We start from the raw sequence: 15,382 nt of genomic DNA, 5'->3' as shown, positions 1-15,382 counted from the left end.
ATTCACTGAAATACAGACATCATTTCTACTGAAACACTCTAAAAATACAAAAGCTGATGAGTCAAATCCGTGTTTATGAAAACTGTCCTTATGAGAGACTGTGTAAAATAATCAGTGCTAACATCTTTGAATTACAACAGTAAAATCCACGCAGCAGTGCTCTAGATGAAAATATCAGCCTTCAGGTCATCTTAACAACTTCACTCCTTGTTTCTTAGAACACAGATAACTCTATGCTCATCTAGGCTTTTCAGGTGGCAAACCAGAAATTAAAGAAGTTACCCATCTGATTTATAAATGTTACACCAATGAATGTTAATGATCTCCTTAAAGATCACAGACCATGTAGTCACCTCAACTTTTCTGAACAAACTCCTGAGCTAAGAGGGAAGTTGAGAACAAATCTAAGACACGAGCACTAGAAACAAACACAAAACAGATACGTAAAGAACATTTCTCAAAACAAAGGCGTTCTCCCCAATTTATAAAATTGACAATTAAAAACTTATATACAAAATTGTGACACAAACAAGTTACAGTAAAATACTGCAGTATTTCCTGATAGTCTCACTTGCCATGCTGTGACTTACCTCTTATTACAGTATTTCGAACATATGGAATAGCCAATAAAATCCCACTTCTTTACAAAGAAGGCATTTAGACTGCTACTATTTGCTGATATCCTGGTAGTTTCAGACCAAGAAGGAAGCAGCAGTGACTTTTATGACAAGTCCTGAAGTTATAGCTGCCTTCTGGTAAGTAGCATAGCAAGTGATTCTCTTGTAGCTCATAAGACAGCCAGTGGCAACCAGTGGGTGTTACATTGCTGTGCACTTCTTTGGAGAAGCAGGGTCTGCATTTGCTTTTTTCCGAATGCTTTCTGTAAAAGAGAATTTTCTGAGCATTAAGGGTTTGGGTGGGTATTGATAACACAGTATGTTTACTAATGGATGTTTGATCTGTGTTTACTGGTTGTTCTCGTGCTGCAGGCAGAAAGCTGTGACAGGATGCATTAAATAACAAAAAGAGAAATGACATACGGAGTGGTGGCAAGGGGAGGGACAGGGCACAGTGCCTTCCAGCCCCTGTGACTTGGTTTCATTTAAGTTTTTCTCTGTATGCTGTATTAGCACCAGAACTCAGCTAATGCTTAGTGTGTACTATTTGAAGGAAAACAGAAGTGTTACCTGCTAAATCTCTTCTTCCAATGCCCACAAGACCTTCATACAACCCCTTGACTGGATTTTCTCCTGCCATGATCACACCGTGAAGCCAGATCAGCAACATCCTGTGGCCATGCTCCCTGTAGCTTGCAGTACCTGGTGAAATAAAACTGAAAATGAAACTCTACACTTTGCAATCCATAATCCTGACTAAAGCTGATTTCTAACCTCCTTTGTTTGAACACCCCTCCTCTGTGGATTTGAGGCTGTAAAGTACAATCTGTCTTAACTCCTGTTTGGTCAGATTGCTAGATTAATATTAAAGCTAATGGAGGAGGTGATGGATGAGCTTGGGCTTGTCAGGCAACATTTTACATCAGTACAGAATTTCAGCCTTTGGAGCATAGCTTAGTTCCTTGCTTTCATTATCAAACTATAGGGGCTCCCTAAGGTGACGACCAAACTGGCAGTGATCTGTTTCCAGAACCTGGTGCTACTAAGGCATCTGTTAAATACCAAATGGAACTCACTCAGCTTCCTACAGAGGATAAACAAGTTTTTTTCTGTCCTAAAGAAAAAGAATATTTAATTCAATTTCTGTGGTGAGGCCTCAAGATCTGGCAGCACCTCACAAAGCAATGGATAACTGACATCCATGCTTGTGTGATTTTGACTCTCAGAAGAAGTGTATAGGTATCTCCTCACTCACTAAGTACATTTTGGTTGCTTTGAGTAAGCCAGGTGGCTTTCTTCACACTTAATAGTACTGCAGACCTTTGTCCTGGAAATGCAGTCCAAATGAAGTACAGAAAACAGTTGGGCAATGTTTTATACCTGTCCATTGTTGCTCAATGGCTCTAATATGTGCATCGGTGAATTTCCAGTAATGTGCCAGCTTCTTCCATTCACCAGGTTTGAGGTATTTAGTGGCTAACCTCCACATTACTGAGCGAATGTGCTGTGTTTCCACCCTGTGATCTTGCTTAAAGGTCAAGTGCTTTGCCACCCAGGAATTGGAGTCACTGTTCAGGTTGTCCTGCAAAGCCAGAACAGGAGTTTCAGTGTGGGATATTGCAGAATTGCTATCAGAGTCTTTTGTGGGATAAGATGCAGTTTGGTGTGTCCTGCTGCTTTCATGCTGTAATTCAGCATTCCTGCTGGCATCAAAGTGCAAAACTGTATCTCATTCTCATGTCAATCTACAGTAGGTCTGTCTTGTTGGGGCTGACAGTCTCAGTGAAACTGGGATATTAAAGATCTATTCTGTTGGTATTACTGACATCAGCCTCATCGTGCTCTCTGGACCAAGACCTGCACATGCCCTCCTGCTATCACTGAAACTTTTTACATAGTTGTCACTCTGCTGTCTCCCACATACCCACAGGATGTAACAAGCTCATTCTGGCGCAGCACATTTCTTTTATTCTTGTTTCACTCTACTTTAATGATGCATGTTAACAAATACAGTTAATAGCAGCTTTGCTGTGGAAGCCCATGCAAATCACAGTTTGCATTTCTATAGCACCTTTTATCTGGGACTTGTATGAAGAATCATTTAATCAGATTTCCTTGCTCCCCTAGAACACAGGCACGTGCTCACCTCCTTTGCCTGCCAGACCGTAAGCAGGATAAATGACTTTGCTTAGGGCTATGTGGGAAGCCCATGCAAGGGCCTGACACACAGCATTATTTCTGTGCCTATGCCACAAGCTTATGCCCTCCTTTCCCTTCCCTTCTAGAGTATTGCGTTTCCTGGTAGCGGAGAATACTCTAGGTCCATGAAGACGCAAGGAATGTGGTGTTCAGCTGTGCTTTTAACACGCCCTCTGCTCAGACTGTGTTGGGCACAGATCTGGGACTTGGAAGAGGGGCTGAGGTTGAGCAGCTGTATCCTACACACAGGAGACACTGCTGTCCCACACTGGGGAACACAGGAGGAACAGCCCCAGCTGTGGGGAAGTTTGAGAGGGAAGCTGGTTATATGATTCCAACAAGAAACAATCACTCACCTCGCAAGAAATGATATTTGTAAGAGGTGAGGTGTCCCCCACTGCTGTAACTCCCAAGGTCACAGTTGTTGACCTCAAGCCAACATTTACCTATTCAGTGCTTCAGTTTCTCCTTCTGGGAAAAGGAAATAATTATACCCCACTCTCTTCTGCAAGGCTTTGGGAAAGCTGCCAAAGAACTTTGAAAAACCCCTGTTCATCACAGCCTGAAGCTTCTAACAACAGAGGCTTTTTAAAAAATAAAAAGCCTTAAGTAGATGTGGTTGACATGCTGAGGGCTTTTGTTTTCCTTTAAATGAAAGCTGAGGTCAGGCTGTCATGGAATGTCCTGCATTTCTTTCTTTCTTTTTTTTTTTTGACAGTTGGTAATGTGGAGTCTCAGTGGAGACGATAAAGGTACGTCTACCTTGTAAAACACAGGGTATGGTGGTATAAGCTGCTCACCTTTTCCCATTTGTAGAACCGATCTGCCTTGATAATCATGTCTGCCAAGTTGACGTGATTGCCTCGGGCAGCAACATCCAAAGATGTTTTTCCCTGCTGAAATCAGAAGGGGGAAAAATGAGCTGGAAAAGACCTAACTATGCTCACCTGGCAGTAATTAACAACAGGCAGCTGATCTTATTGAGCAATGTACCTAGCTGTGATGAAGGATCCTTATTCTCCACCTGTAAACCAGGTCTCCTCATGTAAACCATGAATTACCTTCAACTTACTGCATGCAGGGCTTGGGGAGTCATTTGCCAAGATCTTCCACATTTCTTCTGCTGCCATGAGAGAACTGTCAGTTTGGCAGCAGCATCTGGGAACGCGTCTTGTAAGTTACAGTGGATTGTAGGATGCTTTCAGGCACCCAACAATATGGGTGCTGTCTTCAACAGATTAGCTCAGCTCTACAATCCCAGACATTTTACAGCCTTTTGCATAGCAGGCTTGTTGATGCACAAAGCTGAAGTGGTTTGTGCAACCTCATTAACCTTACAGGATCCACAGTGTGTGATTAAAAATGGTCTCCTGGGAGAAGCACAGGTGGATGGGACTATGAGACTGTAACTACACTCCTTACATGACCATAATTTTGGATAAAGTGATTGGGCAGTGGGGAGAGTGTGTATATGTATCTGAGAGCATAGAGAAGAAAGGCACAAGATTAGAAAGCTGCACGTAGGAAGGTGAGCCAGCCCAGCCATCAGGCATATGAAGAATTCTAGTCTCAGATATGAGCAGAAACCCAGTTTCACACAGAAAAGTGTGAATGTGTTCTCTGCACTGAGCCTTGCTGTGGTTCCACAGACTGCTGGAAGATGACAAATGTTTATTATAGCTAAAGGCTGTTTCAGCCAGGTGGCTTTGAATCTGCTTTTTGCGTGCTTTAACCCATGTATTAATGGAAGACACAACATTAACCTCTGTCCAAGTCCCTTTCAGCATTTTCTAGGCACATTACAATGCTTTCAGGCTGCACACAACGTGCATGACTCCTCTACAATTCCCTTTTCTTTTTAAATTTAGGAGCTAAAACCCAGGACACTGGTACCAAATTTATACAAACCAGATACTTTAAACCTGTTAAAACGTACACTGCGATCCCTGATTTACATTATTTATCATACCTCCATAATGCCTTTGATATTAATGTACACAGTATCTCAAGCAGAAGTGACGTGAACTGGAGCATGAACTAGAGGAAGTTTTGCTCACTGTGTGAACTGTTTTCTATCTTCCTAAGAACCAGTCACTTCCTCACTAAAAAAGGCATCAAAACAACCTACTCAGTAACATTTCCAGTCCTTATCCCTGGAAGTACCCAGATTTTAATATTATTCCCAGCGCTTCTTAAAAATTAGGAGAAGTATCTATAAAACGAGAAAGATCTATTCAACCCATGGAGACGTTCACCTTGTCCGTTAGTTTCAGATTTACTCCGGCAATGAGAATCATCTCGGCGATGTCCTGCCTGCCGTGCTCTGCAGCGATGTGAAGTGAGGTCTGCTGCCTCTGCATAGGAAGAGTGAAAGGAATAAATTTCAAAGAGGCACAAGCGTGAGGCTGTAAAGATAGGACAGAGCAGTACCAGATGGAAGCACTGGAAGAACACTGTCAGCTCTCCCTTCCTTTCCTCTCCAACCCTTTTGCAACTGAGACACAAACACCCTCCTACCTTGAACTGGCACAGGGTACCTCAAGCTGAGCCACAGTCTGTCCCTGTCCTAGCACTGGGATGCCTCCCTAATGACATTTCAGTCTGAAGAAGGAACCTCTTCAGCCTCATACATCTCCTGGAGCTCACTAGTAGGAACGTTTTATTTCATGTTATTTAAACATTTTCTGTAGGCAAATAGTTTGGCAAGGAAGGAATGAACCTGTGCCAATTCTTTGTTCTGAGGACAAAGGATCTGCTTAGTGTGTACACACTGCAATCTGGAATTACTTAATAGAAAAAATTAAAAATCAAATACAAAATGTGGTGATTGTATGGCTGTATGGAGAGAATATCTCCACAAGAATGATTATCATCCAAAACACTACAAACAAGCTACAAAGTTGTTAAAAAAGCCTCTCATTCACAAAATTATAATCGGTCAAGACAACCTTTGGGGAATACCTTCTGCCCTGAAATTTCAGTCACCTGATTCCAGCAGACTCTATGCCATGTCTCTGTACACAGGTCCCAGGGACATGGCACAGCCCACACGATGAGCAAGTACTATCAAAAGATTACCTCACTGCAGCACTCAGTATCATTTCACAGGCTTCACATTTCCTAAATTACGCTTCCAGCTTTTTCCCATTTTAAAGCACTCCTGTTTAGTCCTGTCCCCAAGGTGATCAAATCTTCCACAAAATAGGTTCACATTTCAAAGGAAAAAAAAAAAAAAAGTTGCAGACTTACATTATCTGGAATGTCAAGGTCACACTCCACATCAATAAGGAGCTTCACCAGTGCTGGGAAGTTCTGCAGTACTGCAATGTGTGTCGCTGAAGCATTTTGCTGTACAAGAAAAGAACCTGTGCTTAGAAAGCACTTACCTCCATGGCATCAAAAAGACTGCATTGTGCCTACAGTGTCCAAAATAAGACAAGTGCCAGCCTGGACTGGGGGGTACTGGGGATACTGCCTCATAAGCACAGGCTCTACAGCAGCACTGATCTTTACAAAGTTGCTTTGTGCTCCTGAACAGCTTCACCAGCTGTCTTTGCCGGTTAGTATGGAATGAGAGCAATGAGTGGGACTCACATGATTAACAGCATCTATGTGGATTCCTGCGTCCACAAGGATCCTGGCTATCTCCTCATAGCCATGTAGCGCTGCATAATGAAGGCAGTTCATTTTCTTCTAGAGGCACATCAGAAAATACAAGTATTAGTCAGGGCTTCTTCTCAGAAGCTGCATTTGTTACAGACTACTCGCAGGAAGGAAGTGTGGAGATCTCCGTAAGAAACCCATGCCCCAGAACTAGTAAATCCACACAGATCATCTCCACAGCTCTCTGGCAGCTTCACGTACCTCTCTGTACAGAGCCACATGGGCTTTCATCTGCACTCTCTGCTCTACTTCTGCCAACTCCAATTTTCTTAAGGCAGGCCTGAACCCAAGTCCTTTCTACAGGTACCCTGTCATGACAGCAACAGGGGTATAAAGGAATCTACAGAGGAGGACTAGCCTCTGAGACGAAGAGGCTCTCTCAAGACTTAAGTGACTGCACAAAGGGCTTCTCCACGCTCACACTGCATCACATAGCCTTTCTCCAAAAGAAAGCCCAAAACTAACCCTGCACAAGCTGCTGGCTGTACCAACATGGTTGCACAAGCTGTGCAGGTGCAGCGGCCACACTAGAGAAAGCTTCTGAAAAAGGAGTCACTTCCACAGAGCTCACCTGAGTTTGGACATTAACATCAGCACCTGCTTCCAAGAGCAGCTTTACACAGTCACTGTGACCTCCCTCAGCAGCCAGGTGTAAACACGTAAGTCCTTCCTGGAACAAGGCAAGATGAGAGAAGCAAAAAAGAAAACATACTGCTCTTCTGTAAGCAAGGACAAGATGAAGTAGTAGAACAAGCAAGTCTCAATCATATCTTCTGAATTCGTGACATGTTAAAATAACAACTCTGATTGTTAGGAAAATAATGAACACAATTATCTGTCACTAACAGAGTACTGCTCTGTCCTTATGCCATGGGAAACAGCTGGCCCATGGGCCACGCTGCTTCTCCTTTTTCCTTCTGAGGGCTACAGCTCACTTCTTTGCAAGAAAGCAGCAGAATTCCTAGGTGAGTTCATCTGGTTTTATTATAGCTCTTGCAGAGGGGGCAGCTAATCTGGGGGTGACGAATGCTACCAGTTACTAAAATCACTGGTTTCTTTTTTCTTTCAGATCTTAGTGACAATCAAATGTACTTTGGAGGGACTGTAACCAAATAAGACTAAAAAATAGCTGATAAACTTAATTGGAAGTGTGCCGTGGAATAAATACTAGCTTAACTGAGCCAATATTTGCTATCTAAGTCATTAACTGTGTTCCAGCCACAGAATTTTCTGAAGCAGGTCTATCAAAGAGAGATCTCAAACAGAAAGGCCATATGTTCAGTGGCTAAGTCAATACTATAAAGCACACTGAAGTTGAGTTTAAAACACACTCAATAACTATTTAGGCACTTGAATGTACAAGGGTCAGAGAGAAAAAGGGAGATAACAGAATGATAAGGTAGGTGAGGAGGTACAACAGAAAGAAAATGAGACGCCTTAAAATTGGATATTGGTCCAAGAAAGATGTTGCTTTTCACTGATACTCTCCAAGTGTGACTTCCTTTTAAACACATACGTTTTAGATAAAATCAGTTATCTTCTAAACCTCAATAGTGATCACTCAGCCTGATGACTGTGGCAGGAGAGTATTTCTAGAGATAGAAAGAGCAAAACTTGTGTGATTTTCATTTCATTAAATGTACTTACTAAGTTCTTTTCATCAAGGTCCACTCCAACATCTACAATCTTCTGCAGCACAGAAAGATGTCCATTTTTAGCAGCTAAATGCAATGCTGTATCCTTTTCCTGAAAGCAAACATCATTTCATACATATACACACATATATATATGCTTTTATATATATATATATATCATAGAATTGAGTGTTCATACTACATAATTTTGCAGTGTACCCAAGAGTGACTGAAGAAGAGGCCATAACCAGTAATAACGATCTGAAACAGTCTTTATTAAGAGCAGCATGAAGTCAAGAAACCCAGCCATCTTAAAGTGGAATATGGTCCACCAGGCTTGCTGGTGTATCCACCTGCAAAATTCTGGAGAGAAATCCAGCATGGACTAAGGAGCAAATGGCTTGCAGGTAGAAAGGGAAGAAAAGTCCTGACATATCACAACCACAGTTAGGAATGCTGACAACTTGCCTGCACTGACCTTATTTGGTATTCTATGCCTGACTCTCTCATCCTCTGATTCTTGGATTTTATATTCCCTTGTGAGTGGTTTTATGCCCATACCTTGTCTTTAGCACTGTGAGAACAACCGTGCCGGATTAGGAACTCCACCACCTCCAGCTGACCATGCTCTGCAGCCAGGTGAAATGCTGTCCTGTCCATCTTTGAAAGAAAGCAGAAAAAAAATACAGCCCACCAAGACTCAGAAAGCAGATTACATCATCTGCTGCAAGCACCCAGTTCTCAGCAAAATTTGTGTCCATGCAGGCAAAAAGTGTCACACTTCTAAAATAGTTCTCTTTTATTTTGCTGTTAACTTGTATTCTGCTTTACTTTGGGTTAAGCTAACAACACAGGCTGAACAGAACTACAGACCAGTGTTCACAACTCTGTCTCATAAAACACTGGAAAGTTTATAAAAATAGAGAATAAAAAGCTTACTAATAGCAACCAAGGATAACACAAAATAGAGAAATAATATCTGAGATATCAGTTATCAAGCAAGTCAGAATCTCTTCTGGAGAAAGATAGATCTTATGTTGCTTGATTTAGCCTCCAAGGACCAGAATGGGGATCATTCTAGGAACCACAAGTGCCAAGGAATAGAAAAAAAACGCGTGCCAACTCCTGTACGTTCCTGTCTCCAGGAACAGATCAGCCACTGCTGGAAAATGCTGGGAGTCACCCTTGGTTGTAACAAATGGCAACATTCTTGCTAAACTCAGCAGAGCAAGATCAGACCTAGTGAAACAAATGAGTGAAGAGAGTGTTCCTACCTTGTCTGTCTGATCCACACACACATCTTCCAGGTCCTCCATGATGAATTCCATCACCCGGATGTGTCCCCTCTGTGCTGCACAATGAAGCAGGTTCCTGCCATTCTGGAGAGGAGATCAAAGACAGTTTATTTAGCAAGTTGAAGACTGAGGGACAGTCTCTTTTAACAACTTATTCCTACTAGCAATGACTTGTCTGAAGTCTCCCTTTATCTCCAGAGCTGTACTAGTATCTACTGCAGACAGGCAAGTTATGACTGAAGTATTCATGCTCCTTTCTCCATCCAAGGTTTATTTTAAAAAGCATTCTCCAGTTCTGTAACGCCTTCCATGTCAGCACCGCAGAAACTTGAGCTGAGAAAGCCTCATACATCCCTATAGCTACAATGATTACATCTGTTTCAGGAATAAGTCTAGGCTTGAAAGTGAAGATGGTTTCACTTAAGGTCACCCCATCAGAGAGATGATGTTGTTGTCACACACAGTTACCTTGGCTAATAGGTAAGCCTCTCTCCCTTTCTGTCACTCTCTGGCTCTGCATGACAAACCCAGATGCGGAGACTCTCACCTTATTAACACAGTTTATCTTTGCCCCAGCATTGACGAGGATATGCAGGACACGAAGGTGGCCAAACCAAGCAGACAGGAGAAGTGCGTTCATTCCAAACTGGCAGAAGAAAAGAGAAACATGTACAACTAAACTGCAGACCACTACCATCCCCACTCTAAAGATAGGCTGTCCATGAACTGCCATTTAGCCCAACTACTATTATTCCTGCCACCAGTGGTCTCAAAAGCTGAGCAGAGTCAGGCCTCTTAACTGCCACCTCCTAGTCAATGGTGTCTATTAGCCTGGTTATGAGGAAGAGAGAACTTGACGGCCGTCACATTTCCACAAGCCTCACCAACATGATGACAAGAAGCTAAGCATTCCTGTGCTATACAGAAAATCTTGCATCCTCCCAGACATTTTCCTGGTCACTGTGCTTGCAGAAAAAAGGCCAGAAGACAAAGCACAGAGGCACCCTAAAATGTGGCAAGCACCAAAAAGCTACTACACCTTTGCAGAGAAGCTACATCTTCTCAGGTACCACAGTGCCTTGTGCCATCCACTCAAAACTAAGGTGCAGCCTTAGCCAGCCTAGTACCCCCCAGCAGTGCACACATTTGCAGGACGAGCAAGGGATGTTTGCCTTCGTACACTGTCCTCATCATCCACTGGCACATCATGGTCCAGGAGCAGTCGCACAGCATCCACATTCCCAGCTCCTGCAGCCCAGTGCAGGGCAGTTCGGTCTGTCTGGAAGAGAACGAAGGAAAGAGCCAAAGCTGATGTATGCAGAATGTGTGCATTTTTACCATCCTCCTAGAAGACCCAAATCTGTGCAGAGTTTTCTTTGGCCACAGCCTCTCCCTCCCTACTCTGCAGATAGTGACCTCACTGGCTCCAAAGAGAACCATAAATTACTATCCTTTGTCAGTGCTTGCAACTTTCCAGTCTGCTCAGCATGCCATTTCTGTGGCTTTCAAGTGTGCTGTGAAGCTGCCCAGTTGCCACAGGTTCTATTTGGCACTGGGCAGTGTACTTTAATGTTTTGGCCAATTGAGCAGCTAATGAGGAGAGCAGTGTAATGGAGCTGTAGTTCTCAAACACATTCAGCACTTCCGGCAGCTTGGAGGCAGGAAAACCTGGGACTTACATTGTTTTTGGCTTTGATATCGACCCCTCTCTTGATGAGCTCCTCCATCCTGGCCGTGTCATTACGCTTCGCTGCATCATGGAACTCCTTCTCTGAATGGAGCACTGCAGCAGAGACAGAAGAGTGGTATTGAAACAGTGCTGAAATGAAGCACGGAGCAGCATGCCCCAACAAACCTCCCCTTCAGCTCACCAGTCCTCATGACTTCAGGGAAGGAAGACAGCAGAAAGATTCCCTAAGCAAGAATCCCAGCCATACACATGCTGGCCTGTTTGCTGGATTCGTCTTCACCTGCTATCTCCCCTTCTCTGAGCACCACACATCAGTGCTCTTCCAGTTCTAATTCAGTATTTCCTGTCTGTAGGGATTTGTTCTATCCTTCTGGTCCATGACATCTGGTACCCTCCAAGCCCAGAACCGATGTGAAGACTCAAGCAGAAGACGGACTCTTCCTTCTGTCACTCCACTTACTACCTGCTGCTCTACAAGGATGCCCTTGCACATGGTTCTCCTGTCCTGCAACATGAACCAGCCAGGCAGGACATAACCACTGTCCAGCTGTGATTAGTGTTGCAACTCCTAATAGATTGTGGCAGTTCTGCACATTAATTTACACAAATGGCAGCATTTGTCTTGCACAGCAAGGCATAATTTAAGGATGTTTACTCTCCATGCTGGGCCTTGCCTCAGCAATCTGCTCCTTAATTGAACAAACCCTCCTGCCAAGAAATGAGAGCAATGTGACTCTGGGCCTGCTGCAGCCTGACAGGGAGGATCTCAGGGTTTTTGGCAAGGCTGCTGCGAGCCTTTGTCAGATTCAGTCACTACCCTAATGGTTTTAGAGAATTCTTTAGAGAAGTGACTGAGTCAGATCCTCGGCCTGTCACATCCTGCTGGAGAGCTGGCACAGATGCTTTGCTCTCTTCTATTTTTTTCTGTAGCTCTCAGGCTGCTGTTCGAGGATAGCAGGGGATCAATGCAACTCTTGTTTGTTGTTTCCCCCCTCCTCAAGAATACAAGCTTGTGTCAACCAAACCTGCTTATGTTCTAACCCAAATGTAAGTCTAGGTAGTAATCTTCAATCACACTCTTTTGCCACTGCTTGACATGCCCCATTCTGATTTTCAAACCTAGTATTTATAAGCACTTCAGGATCGTACAGAACCGTCACTCTCTGGGAGCACAACCGTCTTCTCTGTTTTGCTCTGTGCCACTAAAGATGCCCCAGTCTATGAAAGGGTCCTCATAGGTGCACAGCTTCAAGTGTTATACCAGATAGCAAATCTGAATCCACCCTGCAAAGGCAGAGCATCAGCAAAGTGGTTCTGCTTATGCTCTGGCAAAACAGCTCCCGAGCACCTCCGCCCCCCACTGGTTCCCACAGCCTGAAGACTGCAGGAATAACAAGGCTGCCTGCATTAACCAAAAATCAACCCCTAAAAGACCCAATAAACAAGAAGGAAATGCTGGACTATGTAGGGATGGTTTTGTTATGGTTAGGTTATTTCATTTGTATTGACTAACTCTGAGAATGCTGGAAAGCAAATGATAGCAGGTAGGTTCTCAGCTGTAATTAAGCAGAATTCTATTCACTTGACTGCTGATCTAGATATGGATAAGCCTCTACCCTAGCATTATCTAACGTAAATCAAGAGGTTTTGAACACCTTCCATTAATTCTATGTGTCTGCAAACATATAAGCCTGACACTTCATTACTACTGAGAAAGTGTTATCAACCAGAGACAAACCACAAGCCATAGAGAGGCACCTGAACTTTTCATTGTCCCATTCAGGAGATAAACAAGAGACTTTCAGTCTTAGTTAAGCGAATGCCTTAATTTCTCAGGCAGAAATGCCCTCTGTGTACACACAAAGCACAGGTGACTTGCTAGGAGGTGCCACACTGCCACCTGACTCTCTAAGGCTGCAGAAGCTGAAATTTATTTATTTTCAGCAATGTAGGAAAAACAACTGGATGGTGTGATTGTCTCTTCAGCATCAACATTGAGGAAATTATCCCTGTAAAAGTGGATGCACTCCCCATCACAGCACACAGCTGCCCCACAAGCACCATTTATGTTCATTTAATGTTCTGCTTTTTGAGCTGAGGTTCTGGGGTGTGACCACCCTTAAAGTGCTGAATATGAGTTCAGTGATCCCAAACAGCACAGAAAACACTTCAAACACTTTATCCTCAGTGCAATGCACCAACAAGCAGGCAGCTTATTACGCAAGTAAAAAAGCAGTAAAAGAGCAGAAATGCAGGCACAGAAACGTGTTGAGATACCGCTCAGGATGGCTGGAGGCCGAAACGCAGAATTTGGGGTACTTACGCAGCACCTCAGGGGTACGCAGTGCTTTAAAGCAAAAGCAACCTGCTCTACATCTAGCTGAGTTTTGAATGGAATTTTGCATCTTCAATTATTCCTAAAAGCATTTCCGTCAGAGGGTGATCACTAGAGGGAGGGGGGAATCTTTATTGCTCTTATAACCACAGCTAGGATGGGATGAGGGGGATCCCACAGCACTCCATCTCATTGCCCACAGCGCGCGCAGCGCCGCTCGCACCCACACCGCCTCCTCTCGGCTTTCCCGCCCAAACCCCCTCCTCACGCCTTTCCCGCCTCCGCCTGCCGCGGCCCCACTCACGCGTGTCGTCCTCCGAAGCCGGCTCGTCCCCCATGTCATCTCCTCCAGGCAGGGCGGGCACAGCCGCGCCGCCTTATGGGCGGGCCGACTGCCGGGCCGCACCGCCGCAGAGCGTCTCTTTCGCTGCTGTTTAAAGTAAGATAAATAGAATAACGCCGTCGTTTCCGTACATGCCGCCGTTTGAAAAGCAGAGCGGCTGCAGGGGCTCGCCGGTTGTTTTGATGCAGTTCGTTTCCTCATAAAGGGGAGAAGGTGGCCTTGGGTCAGCAATCCTTGTTAAAAAAAAAAAAAAAAATTAATTTTGCTTTTTGTTTGTTAAAATAGGCCGTTGTGGAATGGCTCCAAGGGGCAAACCCCAGGCATTTCAGTCTGGGCTCCGTGCCGTGGCTCCTCAGCCCGGTGCTGCCCTCACCTCAGGGTGTTCTGCTTTAGTGCCCTCACTAATACGGTGCTGTGGGTGGTTTAGTTCTGTCTCCACACCGATTTGAGAGGAGAGGGTTTTCCTGTGGGAAATACAAAGTGGGTTGTTGTGTTGTTTTTGTGTTGTTGCTTGTTTGTTTGTTTGTTTTTCTGAATGTAAGATTTCAGGGTTTGGCATTTCCTCACTGTGTGGCCAAGGCACAGCAGAAGGTGCAGAGCGGGGTTAAATCAGTTCTTTACCCATGGTTTGAGTTAATTCTCCTGTTTCAGCACCAGGATCTAGTTTTGTCTTTCATTTTCTCTTTCCTTCTGATTATTCTAGGAGGAAGGAACCAGATAATGGTTGAGCTAGCGGTGGGGGGATGATCCAATCCCTCTTGGGGAGGTCTGAGGCAAGCAGAAAAAAACAGGGTCCAAAGCAGCAGTGAGTGTGTGACGACGCAGAAATGACAAAGCTGGCTGCTCGGCTGCTCAGCCCAGCCTGCTGGCCCTGCTTTGAAGTGCCAGGAGCCTGGGCAGATGCTGTGAAGTACTCTCGACACATGCTTTTGTTTTACCTGACATCTCCTTACATTTTCTATGCTTTTTTCTGTTTGCTTGTGCTCTGTTATGCTTTTAATATGGGGTGACACCTTGAGTGACATATTGGCTTGTTTGAGTAAATGCTGTTGTTTGCTGGTCTTTCAAGGAAGATGCCGTGGAGAGAAAGGAATAACCTGTTCTGAAGACTTGGAATGAGCAGGACTGCGAAGCATGAGCTTAAATCTCAGTAGCCAGGACTTCAGCTTCTTCTGCTGAGCTTGTAGGTTTCCAAGTGGCCAAGACAGCAAAGGGGAGCAGGCTGCATGACAGGGATTTCTTTGTTGCTGATCACAGGGAAGAGGGGCTCATCTTGTGGTGGAAGTGACCTTGCGAGGCCCTTGCTAGCCCTGACGCTCTGCCTTCTCTGTAGCGTCAGATTTGCATTCCCTCCCTGCACCATGCCAACAGGCTCCGACAGACTTCATGCTTTTCCCGGGCCCCTCTCCTCCTTAGAAGGAATCCCTAGAGGAATCATCTAGGTGTGCTGGACGACCGGTTTTGGCTGAGAGCGCAGAGATCATCACGGCGACCACACGAGGGTGCCAGTGCTGTTTACCTGCCGGGATTCGCTGTGCTGTGCAGTGAACTCAAGGCTGCAGCTGGGGCTGTCCTCGGGCTCAGGCCGGGCTTAGAGGACACCACT

The 15,382-nt window shown here is 44.6% G+C and overlaps 1 protein-coding gene and 1 long non-coding RNA gene across 10 annotated transcripts in view; one reads left to right on the top strand and one right to left on the bottom strand.

Moving 5' to 3' along the window:
• Positions 1-54: 54 nt before the first annotated feature.
• Positions 55-14,030, bottom strand: ANKDD1A (ankyrin repeat and death domain containing 1A). Of its 4 annotated transcripts, none has more exons than XM_085233893.1 (15): positions 13,738-14,030; positions 11,088-11,191; positions 10,553-10,687; positions 9,956-10,054; positions 9,388-9,492; positions 8,675-8,773; positions 8,127-8,225; positions 7,051-7,149; positions 6,411-6,509; positions 6,066-6,164; positions 5,072-5,170; positions 3,617-3,709; positions 1,998-2,199; positions 1,188-1,319; positions 55-880 (listed from the first exon to the last, which is right to left on the bottom strand). In XM_085233893.1, exons 1-15 carry the CDS (start codon positions 13,769-13,771, stop codon positions 819-821), a joined length of 1,560 nt encoding a protein of 519 aa, XP_085090019.1. In that variant the 5' UTR covers positions 13,772-14,030; the 3' UTR covers positions 55-818. The 4 variants fall into 4 exon arrangements, with proteins under 4 accessions (XP_085090019.1, XP_019475112.1, XP_010715864.1 ...); XM_019619567.3 differs by having other exon boundaries at positions 3,617-3,712; positions 13,738-14,011; XM_010717562.4 differs by having other exon boundaries at positions 3,617-3,712; positions 10,589-10,687; positions 13,738-14,003.
• Positions 13,710-15,382, top strand: part of LOC109369665 (uncharacterized) — a 51,440-nt gene continuing 49,767 nt past the window's right edge. For all 6 annotated transcript variants that reach the window (XR_014885841.1, XR_014885840.1, XR_014885836.1 and 3 more), the window contains exon 1: positions 13,710-13,872. This is a non-coding gene — a long non-coding RNA (uncharacterized LOC109369665). The remainder of the gene's footprint in view (positions 13,873-15,382) is intronic.

This window comes from Meleagris gallopavo, chromosome 12 (assembly GCF_905368555.1).
Source record: "Meleagris gallopavo chromosome 12, MGAL_WU_HG_1.1, whole genome shotgun sequence".
Taxonomy (NCBI): domain Eukaryota; kingdom Metazoa; phylum Chordata; class Aves; order Galliformes; family Phasianidae; genus Meleagris; species Meleagris gallopavo.
Note: the sequence above shows the minus strand (reverse complement) of the source record. Positions and strands in the feature narration are given on the sequence as shown.

Excerpts from the sequence above, each read along its gene's own strand:
- ANKDD1A (XM_019619567.3), bottom strand. The coding sequence starts at position 13,771 with ATGGGGGACGAGCCGGCTTCGGAGGACGACACGC. Across the intron at positions 8,774-9,387 it reads GTGTGGATCAGACAGACAAG|ATGGACAGGACAGCATTTCA; the intron begins GTAGGAACACTC and ends TTTCTTTCAAAG. Across the intron at positions 5,171-6,065 it reads ACCTTGACATTCCAGATAAT|AGGCAGCAGACCTCACTTCA; the intron begins GTAAGTCTGCAA and ends CTTCCTATGCAG.